The 20,632-nt window shown below is 42.9% G+C and overlaps 1 protein-coding gene across 1 annotated transcript in view; it reads right to left on the bottom strand.

Moving 5' to 3' along the window:
• Nucleotides 1-20,632, bottom strand: part of Vit (vitrin) — a 114,385-nt gene that overhangs the window by 43,064 nt on the left and 50,689 nt on the right. The window contains exons 4-6 of the mRNA XM_013155699.3: nt 16,611-16,767; nt 10,907-11,040; nt 1,925-2,002 (exon numbers count right to left, since the gene is read on the bottom strand). Of these exons, the coding sequence (XP_013011153.2) occupies nt 1,925-2,002; nt 10,907-11,040; nt 16,611-16,767 (369 nt within the window). The remainder of the gene's footprint in view (nt 1-1,924; nt 2,003-10,906; nt 11,041-16,610; nt 16,768-20,632) is intronic.

Genomic DNA, 20,632 nt, shown 5'->3' on the forward strand with positions numbered 1-20,632 from the left:
GGCTGTGTGGCTTCTTCCCTTGATTCAGATTCTGGTTGAAAGCTGGACCCAGAAGGGCCTGAGTACCTTCTAAGTGGCAGGAAGGGCTGCTGAGCAATCTGTGCATGGAGCCATTCCAGTGTACTCCGAAGTCAGCCCCACCCGTCCTCGGCTAGGCAGCAGCCGGAGGCAGAGTAGAGTGCTCCGCAGGCACACTGCGGGGAGTGAAAGGCTCAGGGTGAGAGGACACCCCCACTGTTCCTGCTTTGTCCTTCCCCAGCTAGGGGAAGATGCTCCAAAGAGCCTGTGGTGGGGAGATGGCCCCTCATCTCCTGCTGAGCTTCCTGAGGTCTAGCATCTGTAGAGATGTTGGGGGAGTCTAGAAGGACTCTCCTCTCTCAGGGCAAAAAGATGGGTGCTTGACATGTGTTTTCTGAAGCTGGGGGTCTGCTTGCATGTGGGGACTCTGAAAAGAAGAGGGGTACAGGTGGAGGTCCCAGCCTGCAGACCTCAGCAGCCGAGGGAGAATGAGGTGGCTGCGCCTCCTCCCATTGCTCTCAGGCCTGGGCCGGGGGGGATCCCAGCAGTTCCCCAGGCTCCCTGTGTAGGGACTCCCCAGGGGCTTGGTAGGCCCAATGATGAGATTCCCAAAAAAGGGGCTAGGATGAAACTGAACACTGCCTGGTTTGTCCTCACACTTCACCCACTCAGAATTTATAGGAGCAGAGGCCACGGGGCTACAGGATATAACCAACATCTGACACTTAACAGGAACCCTGTCATATGTTCCTCTGCCCTGTTCCACACCTCTAGAGGACAGGTGACAACTCAGAAAGGGTTTATGAGGCACCGCCACCCATGAGAACTTGTGGATGTGAGTGTGGGCAGTTGTGTCCTTGCAACCAAACACACACAGCTAGATCACTGCACTTCAAGTGAATGCAGGAGACAGAAACAACTTGTATCTCAAGGCTTAGAAATGGGCACTCTTCGTGTGTACTGTCATTTGCATAAGAAAAGCCAGCACGAGGACTTAGAGGTTTCTGGAACCAGACCGTAGAGTTGACTCTAAACCCTGCTCCTTTCTAACCGCTTGTATTTCACCTCTCTGTGCCTTGTCTTCTTACACTCTACAGTAGGGATGAGGACAGTGCACCCTGATGGTCATGGTCGTCAGGGTGATTACAACGCTCAGGTAAGTGTCTGGAAACAGCACCTGGCACATAGCAAAAGCTCCATGAATGCCAGCTCCCGGTGCTGTTCTTTGGTCACGTTCCCCCTGGCACTCCTGGAAGCCAAAACCAAATCCCATGAGAAGACTAGCAGCTCACCACTTCCCTGTGAGTGTGTGGGAAACTTGAAGGTCCTCCCAAGACAGTAGTGCACGTGCTAGCTCTTGGTTGAATACAGAAACCTGAACAAGAACATTTCTTGGCCAGAGGTCTGTGCCTCCTGTTGGTGGCTCGAGTGGGAGCTGGGTTGGTGCAGCCCTGCCTATGGTGCATCTTGGCCTGGGTGAGTCCCCTTAGCTGCTCACTGTGATCACAGAATCCGCATCACACCCTGTCCCCGCTTCCGTTTATCTGTAAGCTGATCCAGGCTTTTTCCCTTTTAGTTGCCAGGGAACATTTCCAGACAGAACGTCTTGTCATCTTCTAAAGTAACAGTATGATACATTTCAAGGCAACAGTCATTTTAAATGAAAAGGACACAATGTAGAGACAATCTTGGATGGTGGAAACAAAAACACAAAGCCTTCATTCCTCAGCTGCAGCTGTCTGAGGCCATCCATCTCTCCGCTTTGTTCCTGGCATCGGTTAAAATATCACCAGGGTCAGTGGGGCTTGACCGGTTAACATGTTAATTTGTCCACCATCTCCTAAAACACGGTATTTCGAGTTGACCAATTGAAAAGGTTTGGACGGAATCACAGATGAACACTTGCCTGCTTTGGCAGCTGGAGGCTTCCCTGATGAATACGTAAGGACCGATGGGTAGGTTACACCCTTCTTGGGTTTGCTTTCTGCAAAAGAGAGGAGAAAAAGAGATTAGTTTCTAGAGCTAGAGATTTTAGATGACTCTGTACTGATAAGTTGATTCATGCCTTCCAATTTATCTCTCTCCAGTTCAATAAAATTAGTCTGCCTTGCAATGAGTTGTTGATTACAATAAGAAAGTCAAGTGGCATTTTGTTTTCCCACAGAGCCTGTGTTTTATTAATATTCGAATGAAAGTGATAAAATCTCCCTGACTCGGGGTCCTTGAACATTAGCAGCCCTCTTTCACTCATGTGGCTTTGAATGTTTAATTGCAGCGGTAGCTGAACACAAAACATTCCACATGCTCTGGAAGGTGACACAGTTTTCAGGCTGCGCTGGTTATGTGAGCACAGCTACCTTTCCCAGACCCCAAGGATGTCTGAATTCCAAAGCAGCCCAGAAACCCGGAAGTAGATAAAGAGACATCAGCACAGAAAATCATCACTTGTAGCTGGGCCTGGTGGTGCATGCCCAGAATCTTAGCACTTAGGAGGAGGCTGAGGTAGGAGGATCACTGTAAGGTTGAGGCCAGCCTGGGCTACATGGCATGATCCGGCTTTGGAGGGAGAGAGAGAGAGTTGTTATCTACTCTAAGTGAGGCTTTAATGCAGGCAAGGAGGAGGAATGGTATGTCTAACAGGGAAATAGGAAAGGATGGAGACCAGGTGAGTGGATAAGCAGGCACCTAGACCGCTACTACTGCAAACTGCTTGGGAAGGCGGCCACCTGCGAAGTCACCCGACCAGAAGACATGCCTTAAATTCCACTGCGGGAGCCTCCCCGTCTAATGAAAGGGCAAGTGCCTGTGGAACGAAGCAAGCCCCCAGAGGCAAGCAATTTGTCTAGGTTGGGAGCCGTTAAATTTCCAGGGCCTCAAGCAGCATCTGGCACAGCATATGGGCTCGAGAAGTATTCACCCTCCAAAGAAATAGCCCAATGCCCAGCCCAGCGCGAGCGTTCCCATGCATTGGAGGGCCTTCACTCGTCCAGTTTTTACACGGTGTAATGAAGCGATGGGCTCTCCACAGCAGGGGACACCGGCAGAGGACGCAGCTGCGGAGGACAGGGAGGGCTTGGCGAAAGGTGGGGTGGAATCTGCAAACGTCCTAAGGACGGAGGGGTTGCAGGGCCCGGGAAGGGTCGGGGCTGGGAGCCAGGATGCCAGGTTTCACTTTCTGTTTTACCTTTAAGCAGCTGCTGCAGTCCAAAAGACGTTTTTTCATTCAGAAAATATGAATAATGATAGGGCTTCCACTTAGTACACAAAGTAACGGGAATTTGATGAAAAAAGTTAGAATGCTTTGGAACGTTTATCATCTATCAATTTATCTGTATCTATCATCAGGGTGGGATTTAAATCAACGTGAATATTTAAATTAAAAAATTGGTTACAATAAAAGACCCATCGCTGTTAAGCCTCTTTCGAATCCTCGCCCTCACTTGAACTGCTCTTAACACATTGTTCTTGACACTTTTTGAAGCAGCTCTGGTGTCTCTACAAGGTGTGAAAACAGTGCAGGAATGCAAGTGTCATCCCGTGGAAAGGCGGGCGTGTCAAAACACCGGAGGGTCCGCATGCTCCTGACCTCTGGGTCCAGCACTGCGTGACTTCTGACTTTTCCCCAGAGTCAGAATGAAAGCTAAACATTTTACCGCAGTGAGGACACAAAAGTGGACTTCCACAAGGGCTTCAGAAAGTGGCACGAACCACAGGATAACTGTGTACGGGGCAAGGGTCAATGTTTTCAGGGAAGTTAGTCCAATGTGCCTTTCAGTGTAAAAAAATATAAGAACATTCACTGAATTTTTCAGCCACACTTTATATATCCATAAAAACACAAACATGTATAGTATCTTCTAGTATTATCTATAAATGCCACCCAAAGACAGAATGAGGCCAGATACTCGGATCTGTGGGTGTTAGATACTCCAGCTCAGAAAAATCACACTAGAGACAAAGCTGGTGACTCTAAGCCCTCAGACCAGCGCAGGCCTACACTGAGTGATGCTGACTGAGGCTGTGTGGTCCCCTGTGACCCCTACAGCTGAGGGTCACGCTGTGCAACAGAAGGTGGGGGACAGGCACGGCCTCCCTCTGCTCTTCTCACAACTAACACCCAATAAATAGTTTCTTCTGTTCCTGTTCAGAGGGTAAAAGGAGGATGAGCTCAGTGGATTGAAGGGCACTGGGGCAGCGTGCGGGGTCCCTCACCAACCCCTCACACCCCGACTGTCCAGTGATCATGCGACCAGAAAGGTGCATTGCTCTCCACCATTCCCAGCACCCCAACACGGAGGAACCGAAGGAGCACAGCGACCCGTAAAACCCAGAAATAAAACCTAGAGAAAGCTCAGGGAGTCATTCTAGCTTTCAGAAGACGATCCTGACATGATCCTGTTAAACTTGTTGGCCGTGAACCTCAAGATAATGGAGCGTTTTGGGGCTGCAGCCCGAAGAAGCAGTGCGCTTTCAACTCCTCTATTTGGGATGGGGCTCCAGCCACGGCAGAAGCACACACGTTTCTCACTGGCAGAAAATATTTTCAGTCAAATGTCACGAGGCAGAGTGAGGGGAGATGGCGGCTGAGATGTATAGGAAATAATCTCGAAGGTTACTTTTCATTTAAAAACCCCAAAACATATCTACTTTCATGGAGTTAAGTTTTTTTTAACCTTTGGTAGGATTCTTCATGCTGATTTCTTGAGGTTGGTTTGTTGTTTGGGTTTTTTTTTTTTTTTTTCCTTTTGGTCCTGGGAATCAAACTTGGGACCCCATGCTCGCCAGGTATGTGCTGTGCCACTGAGCTATATTCCCTGCCTTCTCTTGAGTGTGAGATGCTCTTAGCTAAGAGTTGCTTGGTAGATAGCTATGTGGAGATTACACTTCTAGCTCAGCATACTTGCAGTCTAGACACTACCATTTTTATATAGCCTGAATTCTTAGTTACAAGGTAAAGAGCCCAGCAGTACTGCGGTGGGAGGCTTTCCATTATCTGAAAGAAACAAATGCTTCTTTTTTCTTTTTTTGTCTTTTTCCTTTGTACCAGTACCAGGGATCGAACTCACGACTGCCTGCTTGCAAGGCAGGCACTTATGCCGCTGAGCTAAATCCCCAGCCCCTGAAAGAAACAAATGTAAGTCAAACCCTAAGCGTGCAGCATTTGGCTAGTCCAAAGGAAGCAGACTGCTAAAGCAGAATCCTCAAAGGTCTGTTTTTAGTTTCCTTACCACTCTGATGAATGGAGGATAGTAGAGGTTTGCGCTGGATGCCTAATTGTGCCAGAGAATCGCCTAGACTGGAAGACCCACTATGTTATAAAACATTTCTCTCTCTGTTTCCCATAGGTATCTATTTCTCGGCAAAGCCTTGCAGCCTCTAGTCTTCCTGGGAGGTCAGGATGTTTTGTGAGAATCTAGTTTAAAATTCCTTGGACATCCCTTACTTACCTTAGAGAACATGGCAAGTTCGGGTTCCAAGTGGGTGAAGTTCAAGGTGTGCAAAAGGAAACCAACATTGTTGTGGGCCTGTCAAAGCCCGGAAGGGTCCCACTGGCCCATCTCAGATGTGAGGACTAACCAGGGTAATGAGGATAATGATAATAACACATCATATTTTTATATTTATTTGTTTGTTTTGATACTGGGAATCAAACTCATGACCTTGCACTTACCAGATAGGCTCTGAGCCACTGAGTTAAATCCCTGGCCCTGTATATATTTTAAATGCTTAATTTTTATATCACATTTTAAGAAACAATCCTCTAGTCCACTGATTACATTTAAAAAGTTATCAGTAGAAGAAAGAAAACTCTTCATTACATAGGAATACTAACTACTAAAATGTGGAAGGAAGGCATAATTAGGAAAAATTATAATTTTACAATTACAACCAGTCCTCTTTTCATGGGTTCCAAATCTATCAATTCAACTAACTCAAAGTTGAAAATATTTAGAAAACATGTCTGTACTGAAGATGTACATTTTTTTGGTCAATACAGTGTAACAATTATTCATATGACGTTTCCATTGTATTGGGCATATTAAGTAAACTAGAGATGAAAGTTATGAGAGGATGTATGAATGTTTTATGTGAGTGTTAAATTATTGCATTAGCGACTTGAACACCCTGAAAATTTTGACATTCAAAGGGGGTCCTGGACCAGTTTCTCATGATTCTGAGTGGCCACTGTACTAATGCAATGTTTGCTTCCACAAAGATGAGCAACGGCTGTTAAACATGTTAAGCAAAATTTACCGGGGCATGATTTGTGCATTCATTTTGAAGTATCATCCCACATGGATCCTTACCCTGAGAGATATCGTAAAATACACAAATAACTAAATTTAGTATCAACAATGAGACAAGCTAGTTTATGCCTCTTGGGATGGCCATTGTGGTATGTGCTTTGATACCACCTAGCCTTTTCCAAATATTTAAACTGAATTTAATCATAGGGGACAGCATATTTTTGGCTTGGATTATAAGAAATAGCACCAGACAACTGTCCTGGGTTGTATTATAAAGAATATTTTGGAGATCACTGAAAGGCAATGCTCTTTTTTTCTGCCACTGGGGGATTGATTTTAGGAACACTCTACCACTGAGCTACATCCCCAGTTCCTTTTACTTAAATTTTTGTTTTATTTTATTTGAAAGGAAACAAAACAAAACAGAACAAAGCAAATCAGAGCAGAACAGTGCAAGTAACACAGGACTTCAGGAAAAGACAACAGGAAACCAACAATGGCTACCACAATATCTCTTGTTTTCTTCAAAATAGCTATGTATACCTTCATACACAATAAAATAAAACAAAACAAAACAGAACAGAACAAAACCGGGCCAGGGGTGTAGCTCAGTGTTATAATCACCTGCCTGGAAAGTTTGAGGTTGTGAGTTTGACCCTGGTACAAACAAACAAACGAACAAACCCCTCCACATACAAAAAAACAGAACAAAACCAATCAAAAGAATAAAACTATTACATGACTTCAAAATCAAGATAACAGGAAATTAGCAGTGGCTACCATAATGTCTCTTGTTTTCTTCAAAATAGGTGTCCACACACAAAATCAAACAAAACAAAATAGAATAAAACCAGTTAAAACAAAATAATGAAAGCATTATGGACCTTCAAAACATAGTAACAGGAAACCAACAATGGTTATCATAATGTCTCTTGTTTTCTTCAAGATAGCTGTGCATACCTTCACACATAATAAAATCAAACAGTAGAAAACAGACTAAAACCAATCAAAACAAGAGAATGAAAGCAGTACAGGACTTCAAGATAACAGGAAATGAACAATTGCTACTATGATGTTTCTTGTTTTCTTCAAAATAGCTGTACATGCTATCACACATAATAAAATCAAATTAAATATGATGGATAAAACCAATCAAAACAAAATAATAAAAGCATTATAGGACTTCAAAACAAATGATAGGAAATCAACAGTGGCTACCATAATGTGTCATTTTCTTCAAAACAGCTGTCTATACCATCATACATATTAAAATCAGACTAAACAAAACAGAATAAAACCAACACAAATAAAAGAATGAAAGCATTAAAAAGCATCAAAGCAGGATAATAGGAAACCAACCGTGGTTATCATAATGCTTCCTAATATCTTCAAACAGCTGTCCATACTATCAGACACAGTAAAATCTAACAAAACAGGACAGAACCAAACCAAATCTAACAAAATTACAAAAACAATACAAGAGTTCAAGACAAGACAGTAAGAAATTAACAGCGGTTACCACCTTCCCCTCCTAGACACTTTCTCTCCCATCACTTTCATAGTATCTATTGTACCTTGTGGATTCCATTAACTCCTTCATTTTTTTATGCTAGGGAGATAACTCGATGGTCACCCATATGAGTTCAAACTGTTTGAACATGATCTCCAGTTGCATCCATTTACCTACAAGGGACTCCTATCCTACTTTATAGCTGAGTAGCTTTCCATTGTATGAAAATACCATCTTTTTTTTCTTATCCATTCTGTGCTTGATGGGCAAATTACCGTTCTTTTTTCTGGCCTCCTGTCGTGTGGAACAATTGTTTTCTCTCCTTTGATTTTCAGTCTATGAATTTCTTTTTGAGTTAAGTGCGTTTCTTGTATACAGTACATTGATGGGTCTTGCTTTTTGATCCACTCTCCCTGTGTTTCTTTTCTCCTTGTATTTCTTTTTATTGGTGAATTGAGGCCATTTACATTAACAGTTACACTCAGCACACATTGGTTCATCTTTATCATGCAATCCTCCTGTTGTTGGCCCTCCACTTTTCCCCTTCATTCACTTGCCAGTCCTGTTTGGTGATCTTCCTCTGCTGCTCTTCCTAGAATGATGTAGAGTTGGTTTGGCAGTCATGAATTTCTTCAATTGTTCTTTAGCATAGAAGCATCCTATTTTTTCCATCAATTTTGAAAGATAGTTTTACAGGGTGCATCAATCTGAATTTGAAGTTGTTTTCTTTCAGCCTCTTCTTGACTTGATGGTTTGTGTTGATAAATCTGCTGTGATTCTGATGGGTTTTCCTTAATAGGTGATCTATTTCTTTTCTCTAACAGCTTTTAATAGTCTGTTCTTATGCTGAATTTCTGGGATCATGATTATTATATGTTTGGGTGTAGATGTACTTTGGTTATGGCTAACTGGAGTTCTATATGCCTTGCTTATCTGCATGCCAGATCCATTTCCCCATGTTTGGGGAAGTTTTTCTGCTATTACTTCTATAAATAATCTTTTAATTTCATTTGTTTTGACCCCTGCTTCTGTGCTGATATTTATCACTCTTAAATTATTTTTCTTTGCATCATCTTGCAGCCATTGAATTGTTATTTCCTGGTTCCTTGTTATTTTTAAGAGATCTTTCCTTTCATGGTTGCTAGCTGCAATCCTATCTTCAAGATCTGAAAGTCTGCCTGCAGTCTCTTTCAAGTGATTTTGCTAGCTTTGGTTGACTTTTTAATTTCCTGGATCTCTCTTTGAATCTGTTTCATGCGTTGTGATTCCATCCTATGTTGTTCATTCAAGGTTTCCATTAATTTCCTATGGTCCTCTTCTCTATCTATGTCTTCTTTAGATATGCTCAGCAATTCTTCCACTATGCTTGTGATTTCTTCTTCTACCTAAGATGTTATTTCTGATCTGATTACTTTTATAGTCTCATGAAGTTGTTTCTTTACTTCAGTTGCTATCCTTTTGTGAGACTTCCATTTCTTCTGTGAGTATATCTCAGACTTGTTCTGTGTGGGCTGGAGGGCTGAGATTGCTTTTTGCTCCTTCTTCTTGACATTTTTCTGGGTTCCTCCCAACAAGCTGGCTGTGGAGTCCCAAGCACTTCTCACACTGGCTCCCCTCTGCAGTGGAGGGGAATGGGACAGACACTTGGGTTTCTCTGACCCCAGTTTCCTAGGGAGGTCACAGGGCATGGGGTGGGCTTCTTCAGACCTGTGCAGCTATTCTGGGGCTTCCCTGATGGCCAGGGGTGCATGGTGGTGGAGCTGCTTCCCCCAACCTGCATGTCTACACTGGGATTCCTTTAACGGCAGCAGACACACAGGAGTGTGTTTGTCTGAGTCTCCCAGTGTGTGCTGGATGCCCAAGGAAGCAAGGATCTCCAATGGTGGCCTGAAGGCTTATCTGGCTATGTCTCCCTGCCTGCCCTGGTTGGCCACAGGAAGCAAGTCTTCCAATGGTGGCAGCCAGCAACCTGAGGTGGATCTGGCTGGATCCACCTGCCCATGCTATGTTCATTTGATTTTTGAGACAGAATCTCATTATGTAGCCCAGGCTGCCTTCAACTTACGGCAATTCTCCTAGCTCTGCCTTCCAAGTGCTGGGATTACAGGTGCATGCCAATCATGCCTGGTTTATTTTTTTAATTTTTCAAATTTTGATCCTCTTGCTTCACCTTCCTCAACTGTTATCAGATAATATTACTGCATAGATGTTAAATTTTTAAGTGTGGCATTAGTATTATTGTTATTTAGGAAAATGTTCCTGTTCCTATAAGATATGTGCTGAAGTATTTAGATACAAAATGTCATGGTGCATGCAGCTTATTTCACATGGTTCAGAACAGAGTTGAGTATGTGACGGGGGGGGGTATGTAAAAGAGATGTGGCAAGATACTAATAATTAGTGAACCTAAATGAAAGGAACATGGATACTCACCATACTATTCTTTAATTTTTCTGCAAGTACAAACATTTCAAAATGGGTTGGGTTGGGGAAATTCACAAAAACAGAAAAAAGTGGGAAAATGGGTAACAATAGTACAAAACTATCTGGTTATCTTTTAATTGTGAAACCATACAGTGGCCTTAGATCACTGATGCTATCTTTTTGAAAGGAGGGAAAAGACCAAAAATGATTATCTACCAAAAAATCTTATCAAGCTAGACAGGAAAAGCAGATTAAACAGTGAAACAAACAAAAATTTAAAAGAGCTACAATAAAACAGTGGGTCAATTTTCTAAGGATTTGCCCCAGCTATTAATTTACCAGAAATCTCAATGGATAATTTTCTGGACTTGACACACACTTGGTTTAGCTAAAGGACTGGTTAAAAACCCAAGTTATTAAATTTAAATATTTTTATTAACAGTTTGACAGGGTTTACATGTAGGTGCAATGTCTTTGAAATGAACCCTTGGAGCCTTTTAATATTTTCAGATTTGACTCTGTAATGATTTACCATGTAGCTATATTCATTGTTTCATGATTCTTATTATCAGAAGAATTAATGCTTAATGTTTTTATAAAGTAAGACACAAATAAAAGCTAACAGTACCCCCCAAAGAAGACATTTCCCCCTGGAGGGTCTTCCAGGTACCTGCAAACGGGCAGCGTTTCTAGCACGTGGCCATACCTGAGACAAGGAAGGATTCTCTCCATCGTGGTAGAGACAACGACTGGACGCCATTGGAGTAGCTTCCTTTGTAACTAGACTGTCCGGCCACTTTTTGAACAAGTACGTTCCCTCCTGAATTATTGAGCACACCACTATGAAAAGAAAGAGATTTTGGAAAAAGTACAGAGATAATGCTTGAGGTTCACAGCTTCCATCTTTATTTAAACATGAAGCACCAAGATGAAAAAATTACCCCAATAATAGCGCCTTCATCACTCAGGCTGGCCTCTGATCTCCCAGGTCAGATGTCTTTTTCCTTTTTACAAAATCTGATTGTTTCACCAGTCAGAAATCTTGCTTCACCACCACGCCTTAGACTCCTGTTTCCCTGACTTTCTCCTCCTCAGCTCCTGATATTGCACCAGCTGGCCTTGATCTCCTGATCTCAAGTGACCCTCCTGTCTGTTCCCTGAGTAACTGGTACTACAAGCATGTGCTGTCACACCTGGCTTTCCCACTTGTTTTTTTTCTCTTTCTTTTCCCCCTTCTTCCTCTCCTCCTCTCCCTCATCCTCCTCTTCTTTTCCTTTTTATACTTATTAGTGCATATCAGTTGTACGAAGTCGTAAGTTTCATTGTGACATTCCCATGTGTACACATACTGCACTTTGATCACACCCACCTTTCCTATTACCTTTCTGTTTCCTGTTTCCTATCAGCCCCTCTTCTACTTTCTTGTCACCTTTTTCCTTTCTAGATTTCACACATAAAAGACAACATGTGACACTTGTCTTTTTGAGTCTAGCTTATTTGGCTTATCGTGTAGATCTCTAGTTCCATCCATTTTTCTGAAAACGAGAAATGATACAACATATGTATAATTTTCTTTATCTATTAATCCGAGGTAGGGTATCTAGGCTGACCCTAAAAAAACTAAAACTGGAACTACCATAAGATCCAGTTATACTACTCCTGGGTATATACTCAAAGGAACCAAAACCAGCACACCGTAGAGATATCTGCATCCTCAGGTTTATTGTGGTGCTATTCACGGTAGCCAAGATATGGAATTCGGCCACTGGTTCTATAAGTAAAATTTTTACTTGATAATTTCCAATTTGGTTTTGTGACACTGCAGAACAAGTCCAGTTGTTTAAAAGGGTGGTATAAAATAATTCAAATTCCTCTCCCCCTCTCTCTCATCCTCCTCTTCTTTTCCTTTTTATAATTATTAGTGCATATCAGTTGTACGAAGTTGTAAGTTTCATTGTGACATTCTCATGTGTACACGTACTGCGCTTTATTTTATTTTGGGCCAGTAAGTAAGTCCTAATGTAAATCGATGGGTGTGTCATGTTTTTCCTTCTGTTAGGCAAGGGGTCCACTCTGTTGCCTAAATAGCACTTTTCCACCGTCATTGCCTTGTCTCAGAGGAAACATGGCTCTTTGGGTATCCGTAACTTACAGGATGGGGAATAAAAGAGGATGTGGGTCTGCTCTCATCAACACTCTTGCTTCCCTCCAGGAATGAGAGTTGCATTTCCTGCCTTCCTATCTTTGTAGTGAGTTAACTATTTTCAACACTCAGCTTTCCACTGGCCCACAAGGAAAGAAAAGTGATAATAATACTTGACATATAAAGCACTTAACGGCTTTAGAATCATCTCACATATGATATTTCCTGGGGTCTCCCAGCAAACCTCTGAGTCCTGGTCTAGAAGGAATAGTGTTATTCCCATCCCATAGAAACAAGCTGCTCCTGTGAATGCTTCAAGGTTTGGCACCTAGTGAATTGCAAGAGAGCTCTGAACCCAGATCTAACTAATCTCCTATGTGGGGCTTGTTTTCCTGGTCACAGTGACCCCTCAGGGCCCAACAGCATGGAGCTCCCAGGCCAGTCTCCTTCCTCCCCCAAGCCTCTATCACCCTCTCTCCACCATCAGGTGCCCTCCTGTCCAGCTGCAGTCAAGCTGTTGAGGTGCACATGCTCCTTCCTTTAGAGAAGAGGCTGGCACAGCTGTCCCAGCCCCTTAGATTCTTGTTCTCCCAATGTGGACTCTGGTTCTGTCCCATCTTGTACTACTTTGCAAAAATTTCTTGAAATAATTTTGTCTCTCAGTTAAATCAGAACTCTTCACATGAGAAGGACAGTGTACCCAGGTCTCCGTGGAAAAAAACCCAACCAGTGTTATTAGTTGGCACTGAAAACGAACTTCTACGATCTCATTTGTAAACTTTCTGGATTTTGGGAGCTGGTTGCCTTGACTTTGGTAGCTTGAAATCAACCGTGGTGAGTATTTATACATGGAAATTGACAAATCAAGCCTGCCACTTTGGGAGAGCTGGTTGCTTAGCATTTACCAGTACACTGGTGGTTTAGGCTGAAAATTCTAATTAAAAAAAAAAAAAAAGAAAAGAAAGAAAAAAAAAGGCACCATGCTCTTATAATTAATGAGATAATGGTAATAACAATTTCATTTTTTCTTTTCTCCAGAAAAATTATTCTGCTCTTGGGCTTCTACCTCGTTGCCCTGGGAACTGTTCTTTGAGGATCTATATTCTCACAACCTTGCTCATGTTTAAGAATAGGATTCCCATGGCCGTGCTGTCCCTGTGAGGCTTACACAAGACCGCAGCCCCAGACTCCGGGAAGGTTTAGACAGGGAAGTATTGCGTTCTTTGATATTTTCTTGTTGGGGCAGAGAATGAAGCCTCATCTTGCAGGTAAGCTGAGAACACACGGAGACCTGCCTGATGTAGCAGATGCTGGAGAAAGAGAAAGAGGCAGCTAGAAAGAGGCTGTGGGTTCCACCTGAGAGCAGCTGGTAGCATAATAGAATTTGTTTGGATATGACTTCATTTGTATTCTTATCCTCGGGGAGAACAACACAAGTTCTCCTCTGTGCCTCTTGGATGCTCTGTGAGGCTCTGCGTGTGACCTTGATGTGAGCCACCTTCCTGATCCTGGTACTGAGTCTGAACTAAGCCAAGGGTCAGCTTCTTGGCTCCGAGAGTAGGGACAAGAAACCAATGAACCAGGCTTTGAAGAGCTGCTGTCCTGAGGATGGGCGTCTGGTCAGGAATCAGCAGGAAGGGTGCTCTGCCTCAGAGCTGCATCGCAGAGAACTCTCTCTTCCCCCAGGAACTGGCCCAACTTTAAATACAGGGATCTGTTTAGGATGAGACTGAGCCAAAACAAGATGCCTCTGATACGTGCATTATCCTTTCAGTCTGAAGGAATCAGGGGCTGGTTTGTAAGAAGTTATCCGAGCATGAGAATCGAATATATGTGATTATTAAATCCTTCAATTTAAGATAACCTGAATATCTAAGCCACAGTTTCTCTCTCTCTCTCTCTCTCTCTCTCTCTCTCTCTCTCTCTCTCTCTCTCTCTCTCTCTCGCTCTCAGTTTTGACTGTGGGAGATTCTAGCAGGACGACAGTAAGATTTCAATATACTTTCTACTCCCTGGGTCTTAAACCCTGTCTGCTGAAAACAGACTTGCTCTTTTCACAGAAAAGTTAATTGCTTCCTAACGTCCTCTTTTTCCTTAAGACTTCTGTCCATCCTCCTCATGGATAGTGATGCCATTTTCTAAATAGTTTTTCCACTTTCTCAGTCACCAGTCCAGGAAGCCGCAGGGGCGCTCAGTTGCTCAAACAGCCAATGTTGTTTTTGAAACATTCAAGCTTCTCTCTTCCACTCTCCTCCGTGCTGTTCCCACCGTGATCCTGCACTCTACCTCACGAGCTGGGATCACAGAGTCCCGCCCTGTGAATGCCATTCGTATTTTCCTTTCCAAGACCATTTCTGTCCTGCTTACAGCCTTGTCCAGCTCCTAATCTTATAAGGTCTACACCCCCTTGAATCCTCACTTAGTACAGTAAAGTAGTACTGGGTTCCCCAATTCTTGTATAAAAGTGTTGCTTGGGCTCTGGGTTGAAAGTCAGGGGACCTCAGTTCTAATCTTCACCACGTAACTAGCTGTTTAATTAACTTCTCTGTGCCTGAATTCCTTCTCTGAAAGCCAGTATAAAGGATCACTTGTTGATGGCAGCTCTGGTAAGGTCAGATTTGCTATTGTGGCTCTGTTCTGCCTAGGAAATGTAAGAGAGCAGGGGAGAACCAGCAAATGCCAGAGGAAGCAAGGTGTCAAACACGTAGGGCCACAACTGCAAAAACACAGGCCACCTTGACACAGGTTCAGCACCTGCATCTGACGTGACTGTCTACACAGACACTGGAACGACTACACAGACATACGCTGGAGGGTGCTGACCCTGCTGTGGGCTGCGCAGGTACGCATATGTGTGTAAAGATGTGTGTGTGTGTGAACATGCACATGCATTTATCCATACGTGTAGTAGAGCTGCATGAGTGTGTAAATATATGAATAGAGAGATGAGTGTGGGGCAAATAATCACAGGGTGCCATCCACATGTGTATTTGTGCACGTGTATAGACATGTTCGCTTCTTTTTTTTTGGCATGAAATTGATTTCAGGGGAAAAGAAAACCATTTTTATTCTATATTTTGGAGTTAAGAAACTGTATATTTGTATTGTTTTTCTTTTATATTCTACTACTTAGCCTGAGGAGAGCTTTCATTATCCTTCTCCTTGCTGGTTAGAAAGAACCAGCAAGTTCATCACGCCATGAGGAAAAGGGAAGCATGCCTAATATAATCTATTAATAATTGTTAAACTTTACCTTATGCATAGTTTTTTCTCCCCTCAAATTTCAGAGTGTCTACTGCTCAGCCACCTTGAGAGGGAATGGATTTTGCATCATCTCCTCTTACTCTGGCAGAGCTATGACTGAACAACTGCTGTGGCTTGTGTCTAAATGTCCCCCAAAAGCTTCATGCACTTTTTTTTTTTTTGTCTTTTTCCTTTTTATCGGTACCGGGGATCGAACTCATGACTGCCTGCTTGCAAGGCAGGTGCTTACGCCCTGAGCTAAATCCCCAGCCCCGCTTCATGCACTTTTAGATGGGGCTTCTCAGAGGTGGCTGAACCTAGAGTTTGAATCTAGCGATTGATTCATGGATGAAGGGTATGAGTGCTACCTTTGCCACAGGGCTGGTAGCCTGCATAGACTAATATAAGGGACAGAAAGCAGCTTCCTGTTTCCTCTCCGTCCTCTCTGGTGGCTTTTGCTGTCTTTTACCACCATGAATATTGCTCCTTTGTCATGCCACCCTTCCTTGGAGCCAGTTGATCATGGACTGAAACCTCTATGAACTGTGAGCTAAATAATCCTTTCCTCCTTTAACCATGGATGTTGGGCATTTTGTCTCAGCAATGAGATCAACAGTTGGGTGAACGGTACTCCTGATATGCTCCTCCTCACATTTGTTTTCAGGTCATCACAACTTTGCTTTTTTTCCCCTCCAGATTTCTGGACCACTTTCTTATGGTTTCTACCCTGAGCCGAAAATGCTATATAGCATCAAGAACTTTGATTTTCTTGTCTGATCATGAAAGAATAGCATTGTTTCCTTTCCTACTACCATGTAAGAAGCTGCCCTTTCTAAGAGTGCTATGCAAGGAGATGGAGGGTCATGTGTGACCTCTGGGTCATCCTTTCCCTATAAGGCTACCACATATAATGCAGGATTCAGTTAAATTTGTACATTTTTCACTCACTAAATCCAACAACTATGCACCAGGTGCCCCCTCTGGCACCTTGCTTGCTTGTTATTAAGCAGCTAGAGACACCCACCTGTGCACTGCAGCACCACAGACACTGGAGTAAGAAGCGTAGACCCCAGTGCCATAGACGTGGTACTTGGGGTCTTGGCATCCTGCTGGACATTTCACAATGAACTCAGGATTGATGATCTTTCCAGCTTTGACATCACAGTTGATCTGCGGCACAGCTGTGAATACAAAATTAAGTCCAAATTACCTTTTGTGATATTAGCTTATATATGAGGAGATCCCATGAGGTCATGTGTATTCATAAGGTCTCAAAGTCAGAATCTGAGCGAAGCCTGCATCCCTTCCTGGTATTGAGAACAAAGCTGTAATTGGGACATCCTTTAGACCAGAGAACAACAGTGAGAATCCGCTGCATTTAACCTGCTGAACGTGAAAACAAAAAGCTGATTACTGTGCTTATTTGGACAATTAATTAAAGAAGAGAACTCTGGGAAAAGACCCTCCTCCAGTGACCTGGAATAATCTTGAAGAAATGGCAGGAGGTCACTGGTTTTTCAGATGCTCTGTTCCTAATCCAGGAAGAAAAAACTCTCAGACGAGCTCACAGGAAGAGGGGAAAACTGTTCTAGAAAGGGGAACGGAGTCAGAGATGATTGGAAAATAGTGACCCGCTGGGCGAAAGCTCGATGCCTGGGCCTGGTGGGAGGAAAGTACACTGCTAGGCTGAGCCGGTTCCGGAGGCTGGAGTGCTTGTGTTTCATGCAGAAGGTGGGACATAATGGAAGCTTCTGGAATTTGGAAATATAATAAAAGTGACCTTTGTTTTGGTCATACAAGATATTCTAGGCCAGTGATGGCGAACCTTTTTAGAGCTTTCAGTGATAACAAACTGTGGTACATGTGCCATCAGTTTGAGTGAGGTGCAACTTCTTTGCAAAGGTTTTTTTCCCCAAAAAAGTCCTTAGGGAAAAGGTTCCCTAGACGTCATGCGTCCTTCAAGCTGGGAATGTATTCAGTTCTGAGCCCCCTTCTTCAAAAGGGAACCATGAGCACAGTGCAGAGCAGCAGGCTCAGGAAGGGACTGGAACCCACTAAATGGGAATCATGGTGGGCAGAAGTGGCCCATTTAGCCATAGGAGAGCTAGAATTTGGAGGCAAGCTTCGATTGTCTTCCTGTGTAGGATGGCTGTGTGCCAAAGAGCTGAGCTAGAACTTAAAATGTAAGCTTTCCATGGAGGGAAATTTTGCCAAGATCTTTCTAGGAATTGACATTCTGGGAGGATGGGCTGCCCCATGGAGCTGTGAATGGGCTCTAGAGGACATGCGCAAGAGGATAGTGGAAAGGGGGTTTCTACACTGGGTGGGAGGTAGAAATAAAGCCCTTCCCAGGGCTAAGAATCTCTGATTACACACACAAATCCAGGAGCTCTGCCAGGCCACCCACCCTCTAACTGAGTTACCAAGATGTTTCAGAGTTGTTAATGGCTTCCAGCTGTGGCCAAACACACGCCTGCAATGCACGATGCACACAACCTCCCCTTTAACCCTTGTATATCTGAATGAACACAGTTACATTTCATTCTGATGGCAGAGAGAATGGAAGTGAGGCTGGTTCCCTTCTTACACACCCCTCCCAGACACGCTGCAGCACTGGGGTGAGACCAGTGCGTGCTCCTCCTGGACTGAGTTTGACCACAGGCTCCAGCAACCTGCGGTCTACATTAAGAAGCTGAGCACTGTGCTTAAAGGAGCGGTTTCATTCTCCTCCCCAAAGGTCGCCTCCTCATCAAAGTTATTTCCTTTCTATCTTTTGTTCTTTGAAACTTTGGCATTCAAGGTTGTATTTACTATTTTGAATTTCAAAGTATATTTTTTAAGGCAATTTTTGGCTTTCCTCAAACTTCTGTTCTCACCTTGAGTTAGCTAATTTTTTAATCTCTGGGTGTAACTGAGTGTGTTCGGTTCTCTTTTCTTCCTTAAATCATTCGCCATTCCCAAAGGCATTGCCTCTCTTGAGAAGAAAATGAAAGACTTCTTTTTTTCCTCAGAACTTTTGAAATAGGAAGTGATAAACTCTGTAAACTGGGGAGACTAATTTTGGGGGAGACTTCAGCACTCTGAGATTTTGGATCTCCTGGCAGGCCAACCAGATCTTTTAGTTGAGTAAGTGAGCCTAAATCTGGAAGTTTATCATATAAGCATTACACAACGACCAAATCTGTTGAAAGACTTCAGGTACACATAGTACCTGCAGTAGGATTTTCCATGAATAGCTGTTTGTAAGAAATGGAAAATGCCATTGGAGATATTTTGCATCCTGTTAACCAATTTTTTCTTTCTTTGAGGGGGCATTTGCATTATGTTTACTTGCTTGTCTTGTCCTTGTTGTTTTAAAGGCTAAGGAAATCGTTTAAATAACATCTGCTTTATCTCCACCCAAAGATTAACAAAATTGGTGGATTAGCTCATTAATTTGTCCCACAGGGTGAAACAAACGAAATCAAACACATATGCTCATGAACTTTGGAAAGGCAACAAGCAACAACAAAGTGTGGGTGAAAGTCAAATATTTGTTAAATTTCTACGGAAAACTGAGTTGGAGAGAGTGAACTAATTAACTTTTGCAGAGTAATTGCCAAAATCATTGGAAAGTGGAGTTTGTGTCCAGCCAGAAAAAAGTAGCCACTTGTATCTTTCTGGCAGCTCTTCTTTAAGTATACATGTGAGGAGCATGGCTTATTTTTCCCTTATTTGTGAGGTAGTTTGTAACCCTTAAAGAATCTTTGATCCCTATGCCAGCACAGATGGAATGATTTATGTGTGAACTTCCTCCGAATATGTTTGAACTATTCAATGCTTAGCGATTAGGTTTTCCTTCTTTTTTTCCCTTTTGTTGTTTGGGTTAATTTTCTTATTTTCCTTCTCCTTTCTTTATCTACCAAATAGAGAAAACTGACTCCTTTAAGAGGATAAATCAAACAGATAGCAACTCCAGAAGCACCCTGTTAAGGTGCCATACGTGGCAAATGCCCAGCCAACATTCAGAGGGAAAGTTGCATCTCTGGTGAGAGGTTATTTGCATGTTCTAGAAGAGTTTAATCCCCCACCCTACGAAACACTAGAAAAAAGCAGACCAAAGCCTCTTCTATCCCTTCCTTCATGGACATTTGCTGGTGGTGAAAAAGAAGACGCTGGGCTAAAGGTTCCCAGGATCAGGGGAGCCCAGACCTGCTTCAGTGGAACCTTTGCAGAAACCTGCACTTGACTTCTCCCCGAGTCCTCACCTGCTCCTCTAACTGGATCCCTAAGGTGACCTTACCTGTCACTTTCAAGTTGCACTCCTGGCAGGGTATCTCAGTATCTGCCAAGGCTTCCTCCCCAAGGCCTTTGGAATCAGGCACAGAGAAAGGAACAGCCACTTGCGAACCAGATGGTTAGATCTGTGGGATTGCCTTAGACATTGGCCTCTGAATGCATGTGTCAGCTGTATTGATCTCACAGTGTTCTCGGGCAAAAGGTCTCATCTCAGAACAGAAAACTGATATTGGCTAAGCCACTATTTTAATGCACAATTAGGATCTCAAGGGTAAAACTACAAATGTTTCTGCTATGGGTTGGGTTTCCTGCCCAGGACAGTAAAAGTGATTATTGGGTGATGTCACATACAACAAGCCAGATGTGTAGTGGGTCAAATCAAACTGTATACTCTTCTGATTTTGCCATTAATTTTCATAATGATCTCAGGCAAACCACACTGCTTCTGGGAAAAATGTTTCTTCATTAATTAGAAGAAGCCCTTGTAAACTTGCCTAGTGGCTGTTAATGAAAAAGAATTATTACAACATAAAAGCGTTAAAGGTTTTGACATTAAACTTGATTTTATTGCATTGTGCTATTCAACTAGTATAAAATCCTGTTAAGATAATTATGCAAAAGTTGTTAATTTAGTGAAATAAAAATGACCATTTGAATATGAATGCATCCTTCTTGGCACTGACCTGGATGAACAGTTTACATCAATTTGTCTTTAGTAATAATTTTTTTTTTTTACAAAAAATTGTCTTTGATTATGTTGAGTTTTTT

Source organism: Cavia porcellus, unplaced genomic scaffold (genome assembly GCF_034190915.1).
Source record: "Cavia porcellus strain 051 isolate PalLab524CR breed Dunkin Hartley unplaced genomic scaffold, mCavPor4.1 scaffold_1, whole genome shotgun sequence".
Lineage (NCBI taxonomy): Eukaryota > Metazoa > Chordata > Mammalia > Rodentia > Caviidae > Cavia > Cavia porcellus.